The 25,394-nt window shown below is 39.9% G+C and overlaps 1 protein-coding gene and 1 non-coding gene across 6 annotated transcripts in view; one reads left to right on the top strand and one right to left on the bottom strand.

The window, feature by feature from the left end:
• The window catches only part of SMG6 (SMG6 nonsense mediated mRNA decay factor), a 212,774-nt gene that overhangs the window by 32,830 nt on the left and 154,550 nt on the right, over window positions 1-25,394 (bottom strand). The window contains exon 14 of one of the 5 annotated variants that reach the window (XM_070482594.1): window positions 5,100-5,308. The exons of the other annotated variants lie outside the window; for them this stretch is intronic. Coding sequence (XP_070338695.1) covers window positions 5,243-5,308 — 66 coding nt within the window. The 3' untranslated portion in view covers window positions 5,100-5,242. Of the gene's footprint in view, window positions 1-5,099; window positions 5,309-25,394 lie in introns of those variants that run through there. 5 annotated transcript variants of the gene reach the window in all.
• LOC123276546 (U6 spliceosomal RNA) lies at window positions 22,590-22,696 on the top strand. Its single transcript, XR_006513048.1, has one exon. It is a non-coding gene; the product is annotated as a U6 spliceosomal RNA (small nuclear RNA).

Raw genomic sequence — 25,394 nt, 5'->3', positions numbered from 1 at the left:
CTTATTTGATTTCATCTTGTTATTTACTTCTTTCATTGTAGCCTCTCATAAAGTTCTCTTTGGATCCTAAATTTGTCATCTGAGAATGTATTCCCTCTCAAGTTCAAGACATCTGTAAATCTGATCTGTTGATTTGTTTACGCTTCTCAGTATCTTTCTCCCATTATTCTGTCCTGTTTTCTCCAAGTAAGATTCTTGAGGGTAGGCGTGTGTGTGTGTGTGTGTGTGTGTGTGTATTTAAAGAAAAATCTATCTGCAGCATCTAATATACACTATGGGTACTGGGACAACATGGATGACTGAATATAGGAGGAGACGGCAGCCTCAGGACCTTAGGACAATTCCAGAGGACATCATGATCATGGAGAGGGGGCTAGCTACACTGTATACTATGCGAATCATGCTCCTGGTGTTAAGCAACACAGACACCCTGGACAGACTCAGAGATGCTACTTTCTGCTTCGGGTGGTGTTTCCCATGGAGGTTTGGGCTCAAGAAGGGATAGGTAGGCGCCCTCTTTTGACAGGCCTCCAAAAGAGTTTCTAGTTTGAAATAAGATATCACAAGTTCTGGGCACGTCTCACCTTGCCTTAACTGGAGGTTGTTACCCTAGGGCAAGGTACAAAACACCTCAGTAACAGGTGAGACTTACTCTTCAAATCACTAATGCCATGCTCTGAGAAAAAATTACAACTATATCTTGAGAATCCAAAACAGCAAATTAAAAATAGGGTATACAGGGGCTGGCCCTGTGGCCGAGTGGTTAAGTTCGCACACTCTGCTTCAGCAGGCCCAGGGTTTTCCCGGTTCGGATCCTGGGCATGGACCTAGCACTGCTCATCAAGCCATGCTGAGGCGGCGTCCCAGATGGCACAACCAGAAGGACCTATAACTAGAATATACGACTATGCGGGGGGGAGGGGGAAGAGGAGGGGGAGGAGGAAGAAGAAGAGGAAGAAGAAGAAGAGGAAGAGGAGGAAGAAGAAGAAGAAGAAGAAGAAGAAGAAAGACAATTGGCAACAGATGTTAGCTTAGATGCCCATCTTTAAAAAAAATATATGGTATACAGAAATTCTCGGAGATTAAGGCTGAGATAGGGTGCCACTTTAAGTTGCATTTTCAGGTCCTACACCTAGAGTGCTGAATCTCAAAGGTAGCAACGCCTCACAGGTGGAAACAAGACAAACTTTGTTAATTAAAGCTAACTAAAGTCAGTCCATAGTTTGAGACAAGGTATAAATAAAGTAAATGCCCAACATAGAAGAAACTCAGTAAGTATTAGTTCTCTTTTCTTCACCTCTCAACACTAAAAAGCATTTTTTAAAACTACCTACATCAGAATCACACAGTGAGCTTGTTAAAAATGTAGATTCCTGGACTCCACTTTGGACTAAATGAATTAGTATTTCTGGGGATAGGGCCTTGGAATGTGCACTTTTTTTTCTTCTTCTCCCTAAAGTCCCCCAGCACATAGTTGTATATTCTAGTTGCAGGTTCTTTTAGTTGAGCTATGTGGGACGCCATCTCAGCATGGCTTGATGAGCGGTGCTAGGTCCATGCCCAGGATCCGAACCAGTGAAACCCTGGGCCACCGAAGCAGAGTGTGAGAACTTAACCACTTGGCCACTTTGGGCTGGCCCCCAAAACGTGCACTTTAAATAAGTGTTCCAGGTACTTACGAATGCTGAAATTTGAGAATCACTGCTTAAAGGCTGGAAGGCTAGGTGAAGGTGATCACAATTTTAGTCCATTCTTCAAAATGCAACTCTACTTTAGCTAAGGTACAAAAATACTACCTTACACTTTTCATGGCACTTTTAGGATCTACAAAATCCTCAGTACCTTATGAAGCAGCTACTATTACATTCAGATAATGATAACAGAGATGAGGAAACTGAAACTCAAGTAAGTTAAACAAGATCTGAAGCCAGATGCAATGACTTCTGAGTCTAACGTTCTTGCCACCTCACCAGAGCTGCAGCCTGGGAGAGCACCACTGGGCCTTCTAAAGCATAAGAAACCCTGCTGTGTGCTTCACTCACCCTTGACAGCTATGAATAACATTTAGTGAATGGCGGCTACATGCCAGGTACCGTGCCAAATGTTCTACATGCACCAACTCATCTAATCCCCATAACAAACCCATGGAGTGGGGATTGTCCTTATCTCAATTTTACAGATGAGGAAATTAAGGCACAGTGGAGTTAAGTAACTTGCTCAAGATTATGCGGCCAATAAGTTGAGGAGCTGGAGTGTGTCTCTGCTCCTTATCTGTGTTCCAACTGCCCACAGCTCTCAGTGGACCCAGACCATCTACCTGTGCTTTGGGAAGAAACTTTCACAATCCCCAGAAGGGGTAAGAGCTCATCTAGTACAGAAATTCAAAGGTGGGCAGTCTCTTGTTGCTGATTTCATGAAGAATGAACTCCCTCTTGGCGGGGTGGACTTCTCCTGGGCAGCTGATATGCCACAGGTCTGGGGAAAGCAGGGTCTAGAGGAAAGTTCACTTCACGCTCTCCTAATTTGGGCAAGTTACTAAACCTTGTTTGCAAAATGCAGATGATTCTGAAGGTCTCTTTCCATTCTTAAAGGTTTCTATGATTCTGGGCAGTCATCTTGGAAAGGAGGAGAGGAAAGACAGTTTTGCCACTGACCTTGATGCTGGAGCTCAGCTCTGTCACAGGGGACAGTGCCAAGAGCTGTGCTTGGCCTTTTGGGAAGGGTTGACAATTCAGAATCTGAACTGACAGTGAGGGGCTGGAGATAATTCTTGATGGAAAAAGGTGGTATAGGTTCTTCTCACGTGATAAGCCACTCAGGAAGACTTGGAGGGTTTTATGGAATCATTAGCACAGAGCTCCCCTCTGGCCACAGAGCAGAGGAAGAAACAGCAGGCCAGTTTATAAAGCTCCAGAGCGGAAAATTTCTGTTGGTGTCCAAACTAAGTTTTGGCTTTCTGTGAAGTTTGGAAAGACTTATACTGATGTTTTAATCACCTGTTTAGTGTTCTGAAGACTCTTGTCAGCGGCCTCAGTGAGCTTGCTCCAGCAGGCAGTGGGGAGCAGCTGGCTCATGGACCGTGCTTTTTTTGTGAGCAGTTTCTTTCCCATGGCCACCGCTGATACCCTGTAGCTCCCTCCAGGCCACTTGGAGGGTACAAGCCAAACCTGTGAATCCCATAGGAGACTGAGGACAAGCTTTCTGGCTAACTTCTTAGCAGATCCAAAGCCAGGAAGGGCCCTTTAAGAAAAGCCAAGGTGTAAAGAGGTAAGGAATGGTCTCTGGAGATCAGTCTGCCGAAAACACCTCTGTGGTGGCACAGAGGAAACAGGCTTGCCTTCTAGGAGAACCACCATCTAGACATTCTAAAGCCCTTGGGTAGTGATCACAAAAAATGTCCTCACAAGTGAAAAAGAATACTCAACAAACTCAAGGCAGGGCATATTCCAGAAACAAAAACTCATGAGCATGCAAGAAGCCCATTAAGGAGATTCAGGGTAGGGGCAAGTAGAACAAGTCAGCATTGTACTTCCTCTGCAGTTTTCACTGGTCACAGCTTCTCAGTGGCTGAAATATCCCATTTTACTGGGAAAGCTCTGGTGGAGATGAAGGGGTGACTGATGGTTGCTAGGCATTATGTTATTTCATTTGATTATCACAGTAATCCTGTGAGATAGAAAGAGGAGGAGGAAATTCAAGCTCAGAGGAAACAAACTTCTAGTAAGCGGTGAAGCAGGGATTTGAACCCAGATTTGTCTCACTCCAAAGTCTGTGCTCAGTCCCTTAGACTTTGGTAGCCTCTTAGGAAGGTGATGGTACTTTTGGAGAAAGGGATCTACTTCAAGTTCGCTAAAGGTCACCCTCCTCCCCCAGCAGCAGCCCAAAAGCCTGCCCCCAGGGCAAAATATACAGTTCTGATGAATTTGCATTTAGATGAACACAAACCAAATGGGTGCTTGGCTAAGCTACAGGCAAGAACAGAGATACTGAAATTAAAAATTTCTCAGAGTACCTGCCCTAAGAGGAGTTCTATCAATCTAATTCATTTCATTTCCCTGGACACAGTATGGGCAAGACCTCAGCTGATGGGTTGAAGAGCGGAATGACTATGGAAACTAGTCACTGCTGGATGCCAAATTAAGACCTATATATATATATATACATATAAGTGTCCCCAGAAAGTTCTCCACATTGTGCAGCCTTGAACTCTGGATGTACTGTAAAGAGGAAAGTCCATCACAGAGCATGGGGACCAGACAAAGGAAATCAAAGCTCCCTCTTTCCACCTGGTGCCCAAGGCTCCACAAATCCATCAATTCAAGAAACTTTTACTGTGCAAGCAACAGGGTGTATTGTTCACCTGGCAACTCTTCATCTTGGAGCAAGATATGAAGGAGGAGAAGAAAAAGAACAGTTTACTCCTCAGTAGAAAGGCTGAGCTTAGGGAGGAGATGCTGATTTCTGACTGAGTTCTCAGAGACCACTTTCCTGACACAGAATTTTCTTTCCTTCTTTTCTTTGTTCTTTCCAGGGGAAGCTTCTTCAACTGTATGCTCTCTCTGGCTGAGAGCTAACTTCCCTTTGTCTGACCAGACCACTTCACACATGCCATTGTTCCCTGTCCTGTTATGCCTGAGTTCAAGTAGCTAAGCTGCCAACATAGCTTTTTTAATGGGGGGGGGGGGGGATGTCTCTCAAGGGAACTCTGGTTACTGAGGGAAAAGAGACTTCTATAGTGGCAAATGGCATATACTGCCCTTCATCAGTGACCTAGAAGGAATCTATTTAGAAAGGGTACAGGTAGAGAGGAAAGAGAGAGAAAGAAGGGAAAGAGAGGGAGACCGTGACCAGAGAGGTCTTAAGTCCCATAGGAATAACTGTGAGGACAAGGAAAAGGCCGTCTTGTCACGAGGGCAAAATTAACCAGACACATCTGATTATGACAGAGGGAAGGAGGGTGCTGGAATAATGAATGGGGGGACAGAAGCTTACAGACCACTGCATACATGGGGGGGATGCAGCAGAAAAGTGTTCCAAAGTTGATGACAAGGCAGACAGGAAACTTACATGTCCTTGCTGACAGGAAAGAAAGAGTGAAATTCTGGTCTTCTCTCGTCTGCAGGATTTCTAATAGGCGTCTGAAGTTCACCCTCTTCCCAGGGATGTGCTGACAGCTGGGAATACTGCCCTTCAGGTCAGGCAGGGCAGGGATCTAGACCTCTCCAGGAGTTCACAAAGAGGTTCAGTAAGGACTCAAACCACGATCCAAAACACAAATGGGACTGCCATTTCCTGTTGGGTTTCCATGCTGTAAAAAAAGTGGGGGAGAAATGCCAACTACAAAGTGCTCTGTCTTCTGTGGAAAATGGAGTATGCAATGTATTCGGCTCCAGGTTCTGACTTGTAAATCTAAGTGAGAACTAGTTGCTAGCTGCGAGAGGATTATAGTGTTAAAGAGACATTCCACCACCCAACCTGCCAGCCTTTCTGCTCACTGTCCGTGGACTTCTAGGGAGCTGATGACAAAGTTGTCTTGGGCCTCTGTAAGAAGGGCAGCCATGGGCTTTGGCAGCTCCTTCTGGACCCCAGTTCACTGTCCTGTGTTCTTAAACAGCTCTGATGGAACAAGCCATCTGTGAGGGTTATTTAGCTTGGAACTGGAAGAGAGTGAGGATGTGGAAAAAATAAACTGAGCAGCCAAAGGATGGGGCCAGAGAGAGAGAGAGAGAAGGCAGGTGGCATGTTCATGGGACTATATGCCAGGGCCGAGTGTGGGGTGGGACTGCGGAAAGGAATGGTGTTGAAAGGATGCCAGCATTGGAAGTGCTGGAACGCCCAGGACAGCATGATTTTATTTCCGAAGTGGTGTTTTGCTGTTATCCTTCAAGGGCCCACAAACCCTCACTTGAGAGCTTCCATTTTAGGAGAATCCTGGAATAATATAACTTTAAGCACACCTGCCTTGCCTTCTGAAAAACTACCTGAATCCTGCCTAATTTCCTCCTGGGCCTGAATTTAAGCCTAAAAAATACATCTAACAAGTTTTTTACATTCAAAGCCACAAGATAATAACAACAGCTGAAAGGGCAGAAAATGGAGATGGTGGAGGATCTGAGGGAATCCTTATAAACTACGGAAAACAGCAACAGAAACTGCAGGGTGATTTGGGAAGATATATGGGAATCTAGAGTAGGACTGGATTGTCACGGGTCATTTCTTTGGAGTCTTCTTAACTGTCCCCTCCACTCACTGTGAAGAACATATATATCGAGGAAGACTTCTATTTTTAAAATCTAGGCATCTTCACTTATCTCATCTGATCCTTACTGAAATCTTATGAAGGGACTATTGTCATCCCCATTTTACAGAGCGTAAACTCAAGCCCAGACAGAATAAATAACTTATATGGAGTTTTTTTATGACCAGCACAGAATATAATCAAGACTATAACTTGTATTTAGATCAGAGAGATATATTTTTTCTGCAGGTCATTCTGGAAAAATGGCATCAGAGTTGATGGTATCTCATCTGATCCATTCCTGATCACCAAGCCTATGTAGTGTATGCTCACAGGATTTGAAAAAGAGATCAAAAGCTGCTGCTGGAATATATTTCTGATTCTTCACTTAATCCTTCCAAGTCATTAGACCAAGAAGAGGCTTAGAGACAGCAAGGCAGTAACTATGAATGCTGCTTACTCCACTTCTGAAGCACACACATAGAAAGACATGCAAACAATTATAAATTACTTTGAAGTATAGTTTCAGTGCTTCACACTGATAAGACAGGAAGAGACAAAATTTCTGTACCAGCCTGTACTAGGGAAGCCTACGTACGGCCTAAACTTTCTTTAATTGACAACACAGAGTAAAAGCTGTCACTGAATTCTGTTATTTAGGCTAAAGACACTCCTGCTGCTGACAAAGTGAAAAAGAAGTTCAACGAGAGCATCCCTTCCAGGAGGCAGTGAAGATATGGTGGCACCTTGGCTTTAAGTATCAGGTCAAACTGAAGTTACTTAGTAATGTGTCATTTAAACACATGGCACATGGTACAAAAAACAGACACTACAAAATGCTGGATTTTAAAAACAAAAATCTTCCCACCTCTGGTTTCTAGACCCTCTGTGTTCCTCAGCCCTATTGCCAGTTTCTGGTGTGTTCTTCAGAGATATTTATGCATATGCCGCTACATATGATTAACAATGGGCTCTCCCTATACTTTATTTTTTTTGAGGAAGACTGGCCCTGAGCTAACATCCGTGCCCATCTTCCTCTACTTTATATGTGGGACACCTGTCACAGCATGGCTTGACAAGTGGTGTGTAGGTCTGCACCCGGGATCCGAACCGGCGAACCCCGCGGGCTGCAAACAGAACGTGCTGCACCACCGGGCCGGCCCCTCTCCATATACCTTTTATAAATATATTTATATAAATGGTGATACACTTTGCCTGCTTTTTTTTTTTTTTAACTTAACAGTGTATCTTAGAGATCGTCAACATCATTTATGAAGCACATTTCACACCAAATGTTAAAGATCATCAATGATAAGGTTTTGGAACAGATCCAGAAAACCTAATGTGTTTATTGAAACAGAATTTCTCTGTGTTGGGAGGACTGAAAGACCTAGCCAAGGCAGCAAAGAAAAGCAGTAAGAGAAAAACTCTGTTCATCATCAAGTCCAACAAGACTGGGAGTGGTCAGCAACAAAAGACCCCCTCAACCCGGCAGGGTCTCAAATGACAAAAGGCTGGGCAAGAGGGACTGCACTTACATATCAAAAAAGAATGTGAAAAGTATCTGTACATGCTCCCGGTCTGGGTCTGTTGGCTGGCCAGAAAGAACTCCCACACCAGAGCAACTGACATCAAGAGGGTCTTCAACAAATTTGAAGGCCAGAAACAAACACTGCAACATTTTTTTACTGTGAAAATTAAGCTGTGTTAATTCCATCTCTATGTGTAACCCAGGTGTTATGGCAAGAGTCGCCTTGTACATGTGAAGGCTTAGGCACCGTCTGTAAGTGCCAGTCTCCCTGTCAGAGACCATATGCTACCAGAGAACAGAAAGCAGGATATCTGAGGTGTTTCAGGCTGCTCTCAGTCTGAGGTCCTACCACGTAACAGTACCCTAATTCCAGGGGGCAGGGTGTAATTCTTCCCTCCCTAGACTGTACTTCCTGAAACATTTTAAGGTATTCCATTGAATTTATTCAATAAATATTTATTAAGCACCTGCTAGGTGTGGCAGGCTTTATTCAAGGTACTAGGAACACAGCAGTCAATAAAACAATGTTCCTGCTGTCATGGAGCTTAACATTTCTTGTGAGACTGAGAAACAAATAAGCAAATAAATAGAGGGCAAGTAGTAGGAGGTACTATGAAAAAAATAAGGTAGGGAAAGAGGGACAGAGAGCAACAGGTTGGGGAGTGTATTGCTATTTTATGTAAGAAGGACAGGGAAAGGCTCCTGGATAAAGTGCCATTCGATCAGACTGAAGGGGTGAGCTGCAAAGCAGAGAGGGCTTTAGAAGGGGCTTCTTGGGTAGGTAACTGGAGCCAGGGAGGCCCTCCTCTCCTAGAAGGGCTTGCCAGCTATGCGGTACGAGGGAAGGAGAACACGCTCTTCTACTCCAGCCGGGTGAGAGGAGAGGCCTTCGAGCTTATTCAGCTTGCACACCCTCTATGCAGTTTCTGGATAGTTTCCATCACAGATGAGAGTTTTATGTTGAATTTTAAGTTGACCACAAATATTTAACTTCCCTGGACCACAAATGCAGTATCTTCTTTGTGGTTTGGCTGGCACCAAGTACATATTTACGAATCTCTATATGTCTACTTGTTATTTAAATTTCTTATAGAAGTGCCAAGGTCGTTAGTTGTGATTTATCCCCTTCCACTTCATATTAGTGGGTCTGAACCCTGATCAGGCCTAATTCTTGGAGAAAGGAGATATCTTTACAACTGAAGCTTAGGGTCTTCCTAGGTAAATTTCCTATTACTGCTTTCCTCTTCAAAAAATATCACTAGAGGGTCTGTTCCAAGTTCTTGTATTTGAATTACAATGTAAAAATTAAAAATTTCTCTGTTTTTCCCACTAGAGAATAAAGAATAAAACTTACTAAATCTACATACTTTAGCCATATTAAAAAGCAAAACAAATAAAAAAAAAAAGCCAGGTATAATTAGCCCCAAACTTCTAAATGTGTACTCTTATTTACTTATCAATTCCTAAGAATTATAACCAACACTAGAATTTACAAAGAATATAGGAAGCAGTCCCTGCTCTGCAGCTGGGTCTTCAGTAAGCTAGCTTGAGAAAGGGTTCTGGCTCCACAAGGCACAAAATTCTGGGTCATCCCCGCAAGGGTCTGCTTCTCTTACCCAGCTGCCAAGAGAGCCATGTGGCATTTTTATCAAATAAAGGCATACAGGCAGATCATCTGAAACTCAGGAGTTTCAAAACAACCACTCCTACCCGATTCTGGATATCTGTCATTGTCTTCATCTTTCTCAGTGCAGGTTACTGAGTCTTTGTGCTATGGTTCTACTCATATTTAGGTGGAGGAGATACTAAGCTGCAGTGTTGAGACCCCAACACAGAAAGACTTAAGGGGCATCTTCACGAATCACTGGACTGTTCACTCCTGAGTTTTACAGGAGAGTAGCAGAGTTACTTGTTATGAAGTAACAAGTCACATACATATAAATCCATGCAAGTACATTTTATTATTTTTTTTTTAAGGAAGATTAGCCCTGAGCTAACTGCTGCCAATCCTCCTCTTTTTGCTGAGGAAGAGTGGCCCTGAACTAACATTCATGCCCATCTTCCTCTACTTTATATGTGGGATGCCTACCACAGCATGGCTTAGCCAAGTGGTGCCATGTCCACACCCAGGATCTGAATCAGCGAACCCCAGGCTGCCAAAGCGGAACATGCACACTTAACCTCTGTGCCACTGGGCCGGACCCAACAAGCACATTTTTATTTTTTAAATTTTTACTGAGTTAATGATAGGTTACAATCTTGTGAAATTTCAGTTGTACATTATTGTTTGTCAGTCGTGTTGTAGGTGCACCCCTTCACCCTTTGTGCTCACCCCTCACACCCCACGTTTCCCCTGGTAGCCACTAATCTGTTCTCTTTGTCTACATTTTTAAATTCCTCATATGAGTGGAGTCATACAGAGATTGTCCTTCTCTATCTGGCTTAGTTGACTTAACATAATTCCCTCAAGGTCCATCCATGTTGTTGTAACTGGGATGATTTTGTTCTTTTTTATGGCTGAGTAGTATTCCAATGTATATATATATCACATCTTCTTTATCCAATCATCTGTTGATGGGCACTTAGGTTGCTTCCACGTCTTGGCTATTGTAAATAATGCTGCAATGAACACTGGGATGCATGGGACTTTTGGAATTGCTGACTTCAAGCTCTTTGGATAGATTCCCAGTAGTGGGATAGCTGGATCGTATGGTAGTTCTATTTTTAACTTTTTGAGGAATCTCCATACTGTTTTCCATACTGGCTGCACCAGTTTGCATTCCCACCAGCAGTGTATGAGGGTTCCTTTTTCTCCACAACCTCTCCAACATTTGTTACTATTTGTTTTAGTTATTTTTGTCATTCTAATGGGTGTAAGGTGATATCTTAATGTAGTTTTGATTTGCATTTCCCTGATGCACAGCAATGATGAACATCTTTTCATGTGCCTATTGGCCATCCGTATATCTTCTTTGGAGAAATGTCTGTTCATGTCTCCTGCCCATTTTTGATCCGGTGGTTTGATTTTTTGTTGTTGAGTTGTGTGAGTTCTTTATATATTATGGATATTAAGCCTTTGTCGATGTATGACTTGCAAATATTTTTTCCCAGTTAGTGGGTTGTTTTTTTTATTTCAATCCTGTTTTCCTTTGCCTTGAAGAAGCTCTTTAGTCTGATGAAGTCCCATTTGTTTATTCTTTCTATTGTTTCCCTTGTCTGAGAAGACATGGTGTCTGAAAAGATCCTTTTAATACTGATGTTGAAGAGTGTACTGCCTACATATTCTTCTAGAAGCCTTATGGTTTCAGGTCTTACCTTTAGGTCTTTGATCCATTTTGAGTTTATTTTGATGAATGGTGATAAAGAATGGTCAATTTTCATTCTTTTACATGTGGCTTTCCAGTTTTCCCAGCACCGTTTGTTGAAAAGACTTTCTTTTCTCCATTGTAGGCCCTCAGCTCCTTTGTCAAAGATTAGCTGTCCATAGATGTGTGGTTTTATTTCTGGGCTTTCAATTATGTTCCATTGATCTGTGCGCCTGTTTTTGTACCAGTACCATGCTGTTTTGATTACTGTAGCTTTGTAGTATAGTATGTTTTGAAGTCAGGGATTGTGATGACTCCAGCTTTGTTCTTTTTTCTCAGGATTGCTTTAGCAATTCGGGGTCTTTTGTTGCCCCATATGAATTTTAGGATTCTTTGTTCTATTTCTGTAAAGAATGTCATTGGGATTCTGACTGGGATGGCAGTGAATCTGTAGATTGCCCAATAAGCACATTTTAATAACAACGCTCACCTTAATAAAATGAACAATGACTTTCAAAGTATTCAATTTGAAAGGCTAGAACCTATTTTTTTTTTTTTTTTGAGGAAAACTAGCCCTGAGCTAACACCATGCCCATCTTCCTCTACTTTATATGTGGGACGCCTACCACAGCATGGCATGCTAAGCAGTGCCATGTCCACACCCGGGATCCAAACTGGTGAACTCCAGGCCGCCGAAGTGGAACCTGCGTACTTAACTGCTGCACCACCGGGCAGGCCCCTAGAAACTAAATATTTTTTTTTAAAGTCTGGCACCTAGGCTAACAACTGTTGCCAATCTTCCTTTTTTTTTTTAAAGATTGGCACCTGAGCTAACAACTGTTGCCAATCTTTTTTTTTTTTTTTTCCTGCTTTATTTCCCAACCCCCCTCCCCCGGTACATAGTTGTATATCTTAGTTACAGGTCCTTCTAGTTGTGGGATGTGGGACACCGCCTCAACGTGGCCTACGAGCAGTGCCATGTCCGCGCCCAGGATCCGAACCCTGGGCTGCCTCAGCGGAGCGCGTGAACTTAACCACTCGGCCACGGAGCCAGCCCTAGAAACTAATTTTTAAAAAATTAGCATTGGGGGCTGGCCCCGTGGCCGAGTGGTTAAGTTCTCGCGCTCCGCTGCAGGCGGCCCAGTGTTTTGTTGGTTCAAATCCTGGGCGGGGACATGGCACTGCTCATCAAACCATGCTGAGGCAGCGTCCCACATGCCACAACTAGAAGGACCCACAACGAAGAATATACAACTGTGTACCCGGGGGCTTTGGGGAGAAAAAGGAAAAAAATAAATTCCTTAAAAAAAAAAAAAATTAGCATTGACTTGTAATTAGAATGGCTTTAAGTACATGCTTCTAGCCTTTCTTTTTTTGAGGAAGATGAGCCCTGAGCTAACTACTGCCAATCCTCCTCTTTTTGCTGAGGAAGGCTGGTCCTGAGCTAACATCCGTGCCCATCTTCCTCTACTTTATACATGGGACGCCTACCACAGCATGGCTTTTGCCAAGTGGTGCCATGTCCGCACCCAGGATCCAAACTGGCGAACCCTGGGCTGCCGAGAAGTGGAACGTGCGAACTTAAATGCTGCGCCACCAGGCTGGCGCCACTTCTAGCGATTTTGTCCACCCTTCCAGTTTTCCACTGAAATGACTGGGGAAAAAAATAATCAAGAAAGCACATCTCAGTACCAGGCAACTACATACCAGAAACTATGAGGGATTTTCTGCAAGACAAACTACAGATGGGACTGGAATGAGGAAAAGCACAACTGATGTTCAACCTTTGCCTGCTTGAAGCACGGAGATGAGACCTTAGCAGTAGTACTCCACCAATGCCTTTATCTTGGAGCAACTAGGACAAGTACCAAGGTAGGCTGTGGCACATTGGAAGGACAACACTGGATCCCACTGGGTATCATAAGAAACTTAGCAGTTGCTGGCTCATAATTGGTGCAGGTGGCCACATGAGGCAGAAGAAAGACTAACCTGAGGCTGGCTTCCAAAACCCTAGAATAAGAACACTAAGATGAGAAACTCGGTCTACTACTGTAGACCAAGGGTAAACAGAGGGTTTAGCTCCCTGCCATGACTATCTCTAGCTACAGTTTCCTTTCTACACTCCTCTAGGAAGTTTAACACCAGCAGTGTAAATCATGTTCCTCTTTTCCCTTTACCTGCACCTGAAAATCTTAACAGAGACCCATATAAGCTCTCAATGTAAACACGTATAGACTACCCCGATAAGGATGAAAACAAAAAACACCTAACATATGAAAAGGTACTATGATTGAACAGAAGGATACCAATCTAATGAATAAGTAAATATCTTTCTAGGAGAGTCATTGTAAAAACTCTGGAAACTTTTAAATTAATACCCAACAGTAATAGCACATGGACAGATAAATAGTCCATTTGAGCAGAACAGAAAATCCAGAAATAGACCCAAACATATATAGTCACCTGACTTATGACAAGGCACCACTGCAGTTCAGTGGGGAAAACCGATCTTTCAATAAATGGTGCTTGATCAACTGTATATCTGTATGGAAAAAAATTAACTTTGCCTCTACCTCATGCCGTAAACAAAAATTAATTCGAGACGAATTACAGACCTAAACGTGAAAGTTAAAATAATTAATTTCTAGAAGAAAAAAATAGAAGAGTATCTTCAGGATCTTGGAGTAGGCAAGTATTTCTTAAATAGGGCACAAAAAGCACTAACCATCAAAGAAAAAACTGATATATTTGACTTCATTAAAATTAAGAACTTGTGTGCATTATAAGACACTATTAAGAATGGAAACACAAGCCACAGACTGAGAGAAGATATTTTCAGTATACATATCCAACACAAAACTTATATTCAGAATATTAAAAAAATAATTCTAAGTGCCGGCCCAGTGGTGTAGTGGTTAGGTTCGTGCGGTCTGCTTTAGCAGCCCAGGGTTCACAGGTTTGGATCCCGGGCACAGACCTACACACTGCACATCAAGCCATGCTGTGGCAGCATCCCACGTACAAAAAAATAGAGGAAGAAGACTGGCACTAGTACAGATGTTAGTTGAGTGACAATCTTCCTCAAGCAAAAAGAGGAAGATTGGCAATAGATGTTAGCTCAGGGCCGATCTTCCTCACCAAAAAAACCACAATAAAATAAAATAAAATACACCTAAGCATCAATAAGCAAAAGACAAATGACCCAAGGAAAAAATGGGCAAAAGTCAGGGACAGGCTCTCTACAGAAGAGGCTATCCAAACGGCCAATAGCAGAAGAAAAGGTACTCAACATCATTATTCCCCAGGGAAATGCAAATTAAAATCACAATGAGATACTCTGACACACCAACAGAATGGCTAAAATGAAAACCAAAACCAAAATCAAAACCAAGCATTGGCAAAGACATGGGAACAACTGAAACTCCAATATACTGCAGATGGACATGTGTACTGGTACAACTACCTTGGAAATCTGTTTGGCAGTATCTACTGGAGTTAAACATACGTCTACCTTACGACCTAACAATCCCATTCCTAGATATTATATTAAAGAGAAATAGGAGCATATATCTACTAAAAGACATAAAAAATGTTTGTCAGCTTTATTCATAATAGTCAAGACTGGTAAAAGACTTTCATCAATAGTAGAATAAATAAATTGTAGTATATTCATGCAACAAAATACCACACAGCAATAAGGAAGAATGAATTACTCTTACATGCAAAAACATGGATGAATCTCTCATAGATTGTGTTGAACAAAAGCAGCCAGATACAAAGGGTATGTACTATATGATGTCATTTATATACAATTCAAAAACAGGCAGAACTAACTGATATCGAATGAGGTCAGAACAATGGTTACCCTTGTCAGGGAGAGTATTAACAAGAAGGGGCATAACGGAGCTTGCTGGGATGCCAGAAATATTCTGTATCTTGATCTGGGTGGTGATTAGCAGAAATATAACCATATATAAATCCATACTAAGCTTAAACTTAAGAGTAGTACACATTACTTTATGAAGGTTAAACCTCAATGAAAAAGTCAAAAAACAGGGCCAGCCTTTGTGACCTAGTGGTTAAGTTCAGTGTGCTCTGCTTTGGGGGCTGGGGTCAGATCCAGGGCCCAGACCTATACCACTCATCTGTTAGTAGCCATGCTATGGCTGTGGCCCACATGAGAAAGAAAAAAGAGGAAGACTGGCAACAGATGTTAGCTCAGGGTGAATCTCCCTCAGCAAAAAAAAAAAAAAAAAAAAAAGTAAAAAACAAAAAACCATAGTAAATTCTATTTCAATCTAGATTAGGAAGTCACGACAAAATAATCAGGAAAAACTGCAGGTAAGGCAGTAAGCAGCAGTTAAATACAAGAGAAATATGAATTAGTGAAATGCATGACTTGCTTGAATCTCTTGTACAACAGAGGAAAAAACAGAGATGAAAATAATGGAGGGAAAAAAATAGTAATGAAATGTGGAGCTAGAACCCTAATCTTTCAAACCTATTCCAGAAAGATCAAGACTGATAGGAGGAGAGCAATAATTTTAAAAAATGAGAAAGGAAGGAAAAAAAAGGAATAGGAAACTTTTCTGAAGGAGAGACTTAAAGCCTGAACATTCAAAAGGCATGCTAAAAAACTTAATAACAAGAGACCAACAACTTTATTAGGGATGGCAAAAAAAGGGTTTTTAAAAATTTTATTTTTTTAAAGGAATATGAGGCTTCATTTGTGTTCAGTGGGAAGGAATGCCATGATCAATTAGCAATGCCTATCTGTGGTACAGAACATTTGGCGTCCATTACTGAGATGTATCTTGGTTCAGTCTTTAATCTCCAAGGATAACGAGAAAAAATAATTCTATAGGCATTAACATCCCCCCCCAAATGTGACTGACATCAGACTTTTCTGCTCCAAAACTAGGTAGAAGTCATTCATGTAGAAGAGCAAAAGAAAGATATTCTCAGATAAACTAAGACATAGAAGGATGATAAACATTTTCTTTCAGACAAATATATACTTAAGTATGTATCCCAACTGAAGAAGGTGTTAGTGAAAAAAATCAAGAACATTGTTTAGGGGCCAGCCCTGTGGCCGAGTGGTTAAGTTCGTGCGCTGTGCTTTGGGCCCAGGGTTTTGCTGGTTCGGATCCTGGGCGCAGACATGGCACCACTCATCAAGCCATGCTGAGGCGGCGTTCCACATGCGACAAGTGGAAGGAGCCACAACTAAAAATACACAACTATGTACTGGGGGGCTTTGGGGAGAAAAAGGAAAAATAAAATCTTTCAAAAAAAAAAAAGGAACATTGTTTAAAAAAAAAATCAAGAATACCTTCAACAAATAAATGGCATAAAAAAAGGGATGTGGGGAAACTATTATACATTCAAAGAGCCTTAAGAAACATATCAACCAAATACAAAGTATGAAGTGTGCTTAGATCTTAATTCTGACGAGCCCATTGAGAAATGGCATTTTTGAGATAATCTGGAGAATTTGAAAATGAACTATATGGTATTAGAAATTATTAATTTTGATTGTATAACAACGTTATGAAGATTATGGTAGGAAAAGAAGCCTTACAAGTTAGAGATATCAACTGTAGTATTTTCACTATGATGAATGGGATTTAAAACCTTCAAGAACAAAAATTTGGCAGGAAGATAAGGAGAATGATTAAAAAAAAATATTGACAAAATGTTGATAACTGCTCAAGCTACAAACGATTTATTATGTTATTCTCTTTACTTTTTCTTGTATGTGTTTAAAAATTTCAACAGTAAAAAGTAAAAAACAAACAAAAAAACAAAAACCAACAAAAAAACCCCAAGAATAAAAATAGATAACTTGTACTAAAAAACAAATGGCAAAAAGCAAAAAGTATTTAATCCTATATAAGTGATGTTAATAGCATTCTGCAACAGTCAAAAATTATTCTTCAAAGAAAAGATGCACAATGTACAGACCGCATAAAAACATTTAATGTTACTAGGGTTGACAGTGTATAGCGGTTAATCTGGACACTACAGCAGGGGTTTGAATCACTGGATGTGTGACCTTAGGTCAAGTGTGTAATCTTTCTTTACCTGTAAAATGGGGATAATAACAGTACTTACCCCAGGTAGGGTTGCTGTGAAGATTAAATAGCACATATAAGCCTTTAATAAACAGCTACTATTATCTAAAATCTCACTGATTTTGTAGATTTTGTTATCTACAAAAACAAAGAAATTGGAGGAGTGGTGAGAGAAGGAGGAAGTAGGAAATCCTACACTTATGCACGGGGAGGTATGGCAGAAACTGCTAGCTGATTCCCATCATCTGTTCTCTCTCTCTTTTTTTTAAGATTGGCACCTAAGCTAACAACTGTTGCCAATCTTTTTTTCTTTCTTTCTTCTTCTTCTTCTCCCCAAAGCCCCCTAGTACACAGTTGCATATTCTAGTTGTGAGTGCTTCTGGTTGTGCTATGGGGAATGCTGCCTCAATATGGCTTGATGAGCGGTGCCATTGTCCGTGCCCAGGATCTGAACCTGCAAACCCTGGGCCAACAAAGCGCAGTGCGTGAACTTAACCACTCGGCCATGGGGCTGGCCCCACCATTATTTGTTCTCTCTCTCTTCTCCTGTAATAGAATAATTTTTAGCTGTGCATATGGCTGCCTAGAATAAAAATATTTCCCAGTCTACACTGCAGCTAGCTTTGGCCACATGATTCAGTTCTGGCCAACAGAATGTATACAGAAGTGTGTATGAACTCCCAGGACAGGTCCTTAAAGGTAGAGGTGTCTTAAAAATTTTTTACAAATTGCATTCCTTCTTTAAGTGTTTCTGCTCCCCACAGGCTTGTATGCAGATGAAAAGGCTGGCCTTCCAATAGCCATCTTAGACTTTGAGGGGTCCTTGGAAATGAAAGACATGGGAATCAGAGCAACAAAATAGGAAGAACGTCAGTTCACGACACCATGGAGTGCCAAACTAGAAAACCTCTAGGCTTCTTCGATTTGGGAGGAAAATCTATTTCTAACTTATTTAAGTTATTGTTATTTTGGGATTGTCTGTTTCTTGCAGCTCAACATAATCCTAACTAAAATGAGAGACTGTTATATCCTGTTTAATTCTTCTATTTGATAAGCAGAGAAAAATAACTGAAAGTATTTTATTTTAAAAATTAAAGACAAACAAGTAGAATTAAAATGCAAAGAGTATAGAGGTGGTAGTTGCACAACACTGTGAGAGTTCTAAACGCCACTGAATTGTTCACTTTATTATTATTATTATTTTTTAGGAAGATTAGCCCTCAGCTAACTGCTGCCAATCCTCTTTTTGCTGAGGAAGACTGGCCCCGAGCTAACATCCGTGCCCATCTTCCTCTACTTTCTTTGTGGGGCGCCTACTACAGCATGGCTTTATCAAGCGGTGCCATGTCCGCACCCGGGATCTGAACCGGCGAACCCTGGGCAGCCAAAGTGGAATGTGTGAACTTAACAGCTGCGCCACTGGGCTGGCCCATGAATTGTTCACTTTAAATGGTTAATTTTATATGTTATATGAATTTCACATCAATAAAATTTTTTTTTAAAAAAATGCACTGTGTAAATACAGTTTAGAAGAGATACAACTAAAACAATGAGATTTAAGAAAAAGGTGTGGGAGAACAGGCAAAAATATATTAAGGCAGAGAAACATCAAAACAAAACAAAAAAAACAAAGTTGCATTCAAGGCAAGAATGAATTGAAATGAAAATACAGAAAGCAAAAACCTTTGAAATACAAGGAGTAAATGGCAAAAACACAATTGTAGTGGAAGACTAATATCACTTTTGCTTTTTTTTTTTTAAAGATTTTATTTTTTCCTTTTTCTCCCCAAAGCCCCCCCCGGTACATAGTTGTGTATTCTTCGTTGTGGGTTCTTCTAGTTGTGGCATGTGGGACGCTGCCTCAGCATGGTCTGATGAGCAGTGCCATGTCCGCGCCCAGGATTCGAACTAACGAAACACTGGGCCGCCTACAGGGGAGTGCGCGAACTTAACCACTTGGCCACGGGGCCAGCCCCATCACTTTTGCTTTTTTAAAACAAAATTATTAAAGATTGGCCCTGAGCTAACATCTGTTGCCAATCTTTTTTTTTTTCCCGTCTTCTCCCCAGATCCCCTCAGTACATAGTGGTGTATTCCAGCTGTAGGTCCTTCTGGTTGTGCTACATGGGACGCCGCCTCAGTGTGGCTTGATGAGTGGTGCCATGTCTGCACCCAGGATCCCAACCTGTGAAACCCCAGGCTGCCAAAGCAGAGTGCGTGAACTTAACCACTCGGCCAGGGGCCGGCCCCCAGTTTCACTTTTTAACATACCAAGCAGGTAAAAATAATAATACAATGAGAATAGTGTAATTAATAATGACGATTCAATAGCTATATGGCTGAATTTTGTATGCTACAAAAATACATTCTTCTCAAAATCCATGAAACTTTTTAAAGAAAGGGTTAAGTATTAGGTCACAGAAATCTTTTTTAAATATCCCAAAGTAGAAATTAATAACAAAAGTTTAAGAAATCCAACTTTAAAAAAACAAAACCCTCCCAAGTAACTTTAGAATCAAAGAGAAAAAATCAAAATGATAATCAAAGACTATTTAGAAAATGATCATTAGAACAGTACACATCTAAATGGATCAGAACGTGGCCAAAGTATTAGTAATGGCATATTGAAAGCCATAAAGCTTTTAAGCAAACTAATCAAAAACAAATGAACAGAGAAGATTCAACACAAGAAGAACAAAACAAATCTAAGAAAAATAAAAGTAAGAAAATAAAGATTAAAAATAAAAATTAAAAAAATATAAAGCAAATATAAGAGCTGGTTTTTAAAAACTAAAAAATGCATATTGCTAACTAAGAAAGAAATAGCATACAAATAAAATTAGGAATGGAAAGTGGGCATAATAATATATCCTTAATTTTTAATTATTTAAGAGCTTAAAAATTGTGAAGGTTTTAGGGAAATAAATTATTTTTTCGATAATATAACAAAATTAACATAAGAAGTGATGGAGATGTTCCATATCATGATTGTGGTGGTGTTTACACTACTGTATATTTTTGTCAAAACTCATCCAATTGAACATTTAAAATTGTTGAATTATTTATTATATGTATTTGTTGTATCTCAATAATCCTGCCTAAAAATTTGACACAAGAACTAAAAAGCCTGAAAAGACCAATATTAGGGGAAGAAATAGAAAAAGGAAGTGTCAAAGATTTCTTTCAAAAACTACTATTGGCTGAGATGCCTTTATAGGTAAGTTCCCTCAGTTCATTCACGTATTCAGTCAATAAATATCTATTAGTGGTACGAGGAGGGGGTCTGCTCTCCAGGAACTGTTCTAAGCACTGGGGATTAACACAGTAAATAAAAACAAAGTTTTCACATTCTAGTAGGGGACAGTAAATAAGCAAGACAAAAACAAAAACCAACTGTCAGGTGACGGTGAGTGTTAAAAAGAAAAATAAAGTCCAGAAAGGGGAGAGAGAGTGCCTGGGACAGGGTGTTCATTTCTATAGCTCAGGGGTAAGGAACTTTCTGATAAGGTTGACTCTGAAGAGGCATCTTAAGGACATCAGAAAGTAAACTGTGCAATGGGGTAATAGTGAATGTGGCAGAACAGAAGTGCAAAGGCCCAGAGGCAGGAGCTGTTTGGCATGACTAAAGAATGAGTAGGCCAGTTTGGCCAGTGAAGAGTAAGTGAAGAGGGAGAGTGACGGGAGATGAGGTAAGAAAGGAAGTAAGCCTTGGTCAGGGCTTGATATTTTTTTTCTGAGTGAGATAGGAATCCTCTGGAGGGGCTTGGAGCAGCGGTGTTAAGTAATCCAATTTACATCTTAGATGACTCTGGCTGCTGTGTTAAGACTAGATTGAAAAGGGGCAAAGATCAGCACAAGCCTACTACAACAGTCAAAGCAAGAGAAAGTTAACATGCTTGACGAGGGTAGTGCTAGCCGAAATGGGTAAATGGCTGGATTCTGTTTATATTTCAAAGGTAGAGCGACAGGATTGCTGAGAGACTGAAGGCAGAGAAAGAGTCAAGAATGACTCCTCAAGTAATACACACTTTCCAGGTCAAAGAAAATGAAAAGCTGCTTCCCATTTCTTTTTATAAAGTCAGCACTCTCTAATACTCAAATATCCAAAGAAAAAACAGCAAAGACAGAAAAAAGCAGCCAGGCAAGTACGAAAATGGATGTAAACATCCTAAGTAAAAAAACAGCAAATCAAATTTAGCAGATACAGATACAACTATATTGAGTCTAAAGAGGGTTTATCCCAGTAAGAAAAGGACAAGTCAAGTTTAGAAAATATATTAATTTAACACATCACATAAATTAAAAAAGGAAATGTGGTATTTTAATAGTTGCTAAAAAGGCATCTGTTAAAACTTCAGCAAACTTTTTTTCTAAGTAGACATTCAGTAAATTAAAAATAGACACTTCCTTAATATGCTAAGTAGTATGTTTTTTAAAACAAAAGAAACATTATACAAATGTTTAAAATACTAAAGTATACCTATTAAAATTAAAAACAAAAGAATTCTTACTACCAGCATTATTATTTAACACTTCTAAAAGTGTTAAATAATAGTTTCAGTCAAGGCAATGAGGTAAAAATCAGAAAATAAAATATATAACTACTGAAAAGGAAATAATATTGTCATTATCTGAAGTGAATATACTTAGAAAATCCAAAGTGATCAGCTAAAAATAAGAGAGTTTGAAGTGATGGTTGGATATAACTAAATTAGCTTTTCCCAAGTATTATTTAGAAGCGGTAATGGGAAAAAAAAACCCCATTCATTATAGCAAAAATTTTAACGAAAAAATGTGAGAGATTAAAAAAAGAACTGATATGCAGAGAATTCTTTGTTCTAATAGGAAAATCTCATAACAATGTCAATTTTCTTCCAAAGAAATTTAAGTGAATGCAATTCCAATCAAAATACCATGAGGAGAGGCTGGCCCCGTGGCCGAGTGGTTAGGTTCTCGTGCTACGCTTCAGTGGCCCAGGGTTTTGTCACTTCGGATCCTGGACACGGTCATGGCACTGCTTATCGGCCAAGCTGAGGCCACATCCCACACAGCCAAACCAGAGGCTCTCACAGCTAGGATATACAAGTATGTACTGGGGGGCTTTGGGGAGAAGGAGGAGGAAAAGAAAAAAAAAAAGAAGATTGGCAACAGATGTTAGCTCAGGTGCCAATCTTAAAAAAAAAAAAAGGGGGGGCTGGCCTGGTGGCGCAGTGGTTAAGTGTGAACGTTCCGCTTGGGCAGCCTGGGGTTCGACGGTTCGGATCCCGGGTGTGGACAGGGCAAGCCATGCTGTGCTAGGCGTCCCACATATAAAGTAGAGGAAGATGGGCATGGATGTTAGCTCAGGGCCAGTCTTCCTCAGCAAAAAGAGGATTGGCAGCAGATGTTAGCTCAGGGCTAATCTTTCTCAAAAAAAAAAAAAACCACCACCACCATGAGGAGTGCTTGCTTCAGCAGCACATACACTAAAATTGGAATGACAGAGAGAAGATAAGCAAGGCCCTTGAACAAGGATGACAGGCAAATTCATGAAGCGTCCCATATTTTTTATTGTATATTTGAAAATTGCTAAGAGAATAGATCTCAAAAGTTCTCATCACAAGAAAAAAGTTTCTAACTAGGTGTGGTGACGAATGGTAAGTAGACCTACTGTGGTAATAATTTTGCAATATATACATATATTGAATCATTATGTTATATAACACCTGAAACTAATATAATGTTATATGTCAATTATATCTCAATTTATTTTATTATTTTTTTAATTTATTATTTTTTTTCCGAGGAAGATTAGCCCTGAGCTAACATCTGCCAATCCTCCTCTTTTTGCTGAGGAAGATTGGCCCTGAGCTAACATCCGTGCCCATCTTCCTCTACTTTATGTGTGGCACACCTACCACAGCATGGCTTGCTGAGCAGTGCCATGTCCATACCTGGGATCCAAACCGCCGCGGAATGTACGCACTTAGCTGCTGTGCCACCGGGCTGGCCCCTATATCTCAATTTAAAAAATACCATAAAATTTTTTGGGGGGTTGAGAGCGAGTTGAAGGGGTTTAAAATTATTCTGAAGTTTGTATAGAGCATAAGTAGGTGAGAAAAGCCAAAGATATATTGTAATAAAATAAAATAAAATAAAATATTGTGTGTAACCTCACATCTCTGGTACTAAAACATATTACAAAGCTACAGTAACTAAAACAGTAAAATTACATTCCAAGAAGAGACAAACATAAAAAAAATAAAAATAAAAAGCCCAGAAACAGATGCTAGTATGCACTTGTATCTATCTATACATAGATTCTAGTATAGCGTATATATTATCTAGTATACGATGAAGTTAGCTTTTAGTTAAACAGGGGCAGAATAAATTATTCAATAAACAATGCTAAGACCATTTGTAAACTATTTTGAAAAAATTAACTTAGATCTCTACCTCAATCATTCAGCAAAATAAATTCCAGATAAAATTTTAATAATAATTTTTCAAAAAGTAAAATAATGAGAAAATGATTATTCATCTGATTTGATATTAGGAAGACTTTTCTAAGCATAAAAACAAAATTTCACAAAGGGACAATGGAAAGAGTTGACCACACAAAATTTTAAATCATTTGCATTTGAGAAAATTCCATAGATAACGGAAGGTAAGTGACACTTATACAAAATATTTTCAATATAAATTATTGAAAAAGGGCTACAACTCTTGCTAGAAAGGCCTTTTATTTATTTATTTTTTAAGATTTTATTTTTCCTTTTTCTCCCCAAAGCCCCCCTCCCCGGTACATAGTTGTATATTTTAGTTGTAGGTCCTTCTAGCATGGCTTGATGAATGGTGCCATGTCTGCGCTCAGGACTTGAAGTAGCAAAACCCTGGGCTGCTGAAGCAGAGCGTGTGAACTTAACCACTCAGCCACAGGGCTGGCCCCTAGAAAGGCCTTTTAAAAGAATAACTCGTGAAAAATATTTCAATAAAAAATGGGCAAAGAACAGGGACGGTAATTCACTAAGATATACAAATGTCAATGCTCAAAAGTGCCTGAGAATTCCTCTTTTAAACATTTTCAAAATCAGTTTATTAGTTATAGTGGTAATTCTCATTATTTCAGAAACAATTTTATTTTTGACCTTAAAAAGGAATAACTCAACTTGCTCACTGTGATTATTGTTCACTGGAAAATATATTTACTGTTCTTGACCCCAAGTGTTGTTCTGGCTTCAAAAAAAAAAAAAAAAAAATCAAAGCTAGACTTAAAGTCTAAAGATTTGCCATCCTTAAGGATATTCAAAAGAATGTGTCATGGGTCCAGAAAGCAGAGGTCCCAAAACTCTAAGTGATAGAAATAGCACTAATATAAATGTGCACAAATTCCTAAGTTAGCCAATGCAGGACTTCTACTTCCAATAGGATGCAATATGACCAAGTAAGTTCCTAGCCGAAATATTAGTAAAGACATAGAGGATCTGAACAACACTATCAATCACTTTAACCTAATTGATATTTATAAAATGTTACACCCAACCACTATGTTCTTTTCCAGTACACACAGTATGTTCTTCAAGACAGACATGTGCTAAGCCATAAAACAAGTCTCAATAAATTTAAAAGCACTGAAATAATGCAGAGGATGCTCTCTGATCACAAAGGAATTAAACCAGGAATCAATAACAATAAGATATCCAAATATCCCAAATACGTGGAAATTAAACACACTTCTAAACAATCCATGTGCCACTATAAATCCTATAGATCTCAAAATGATAGTAAGGAATTATTATGAAGCACTTTGTGTCAACAAGTTTGACCACTTAGATGAAGTGGACAAGTTCCTTGAAAGCTACAGCTTATCCAAATAGATATAAGACAAAAGAGAAAATATAAATAACTACATACATTAAATAAATTGAATTCATTATCAAAAAGTTCCCCACAGAAACTCCAGGCCAAGAGGGTTTTACCAGTAAATTCTATCAAACATATAAGGAAGAAGTAATACCAATATTACATAAACTCTTTCAGAAAATGGAGGAGGAGGTTACACTTTCCAAGTCATTTAACCAGGTCAGGATAATTCTAATGCCAAAACCTGACAAGATATAACCAGCAACAACAAAATTATAAACGTCTCTCGTGAACACAGATACAAAGATCCTTACCAAAATACTGGCAAATGCAATGCAGCAAACAGGGTTTATTCAAGAAATGCAAGACTGTTTTTAACATTTAAAAATCAATCAGTGACTCAA

This window comes from Equus asinus, chromosome 13 (assembly GCF_041296235.1).
Source record: "Equus asinus isolate D_3611 breed Donkey chromosome 13, EquAss-T2T_v2, whole genome shotgun sequence".
Taxonomy (NCBI): Eukaryota; Metazoa; Chordata; class Mammalia; order Perissodactyla; family Equidae; genus Equus; species Equus asinus.
Note: the sequence above shows the minus strand (reverse complement) of the source record. Positions and strands in the feature narration are given on the sequence as shown.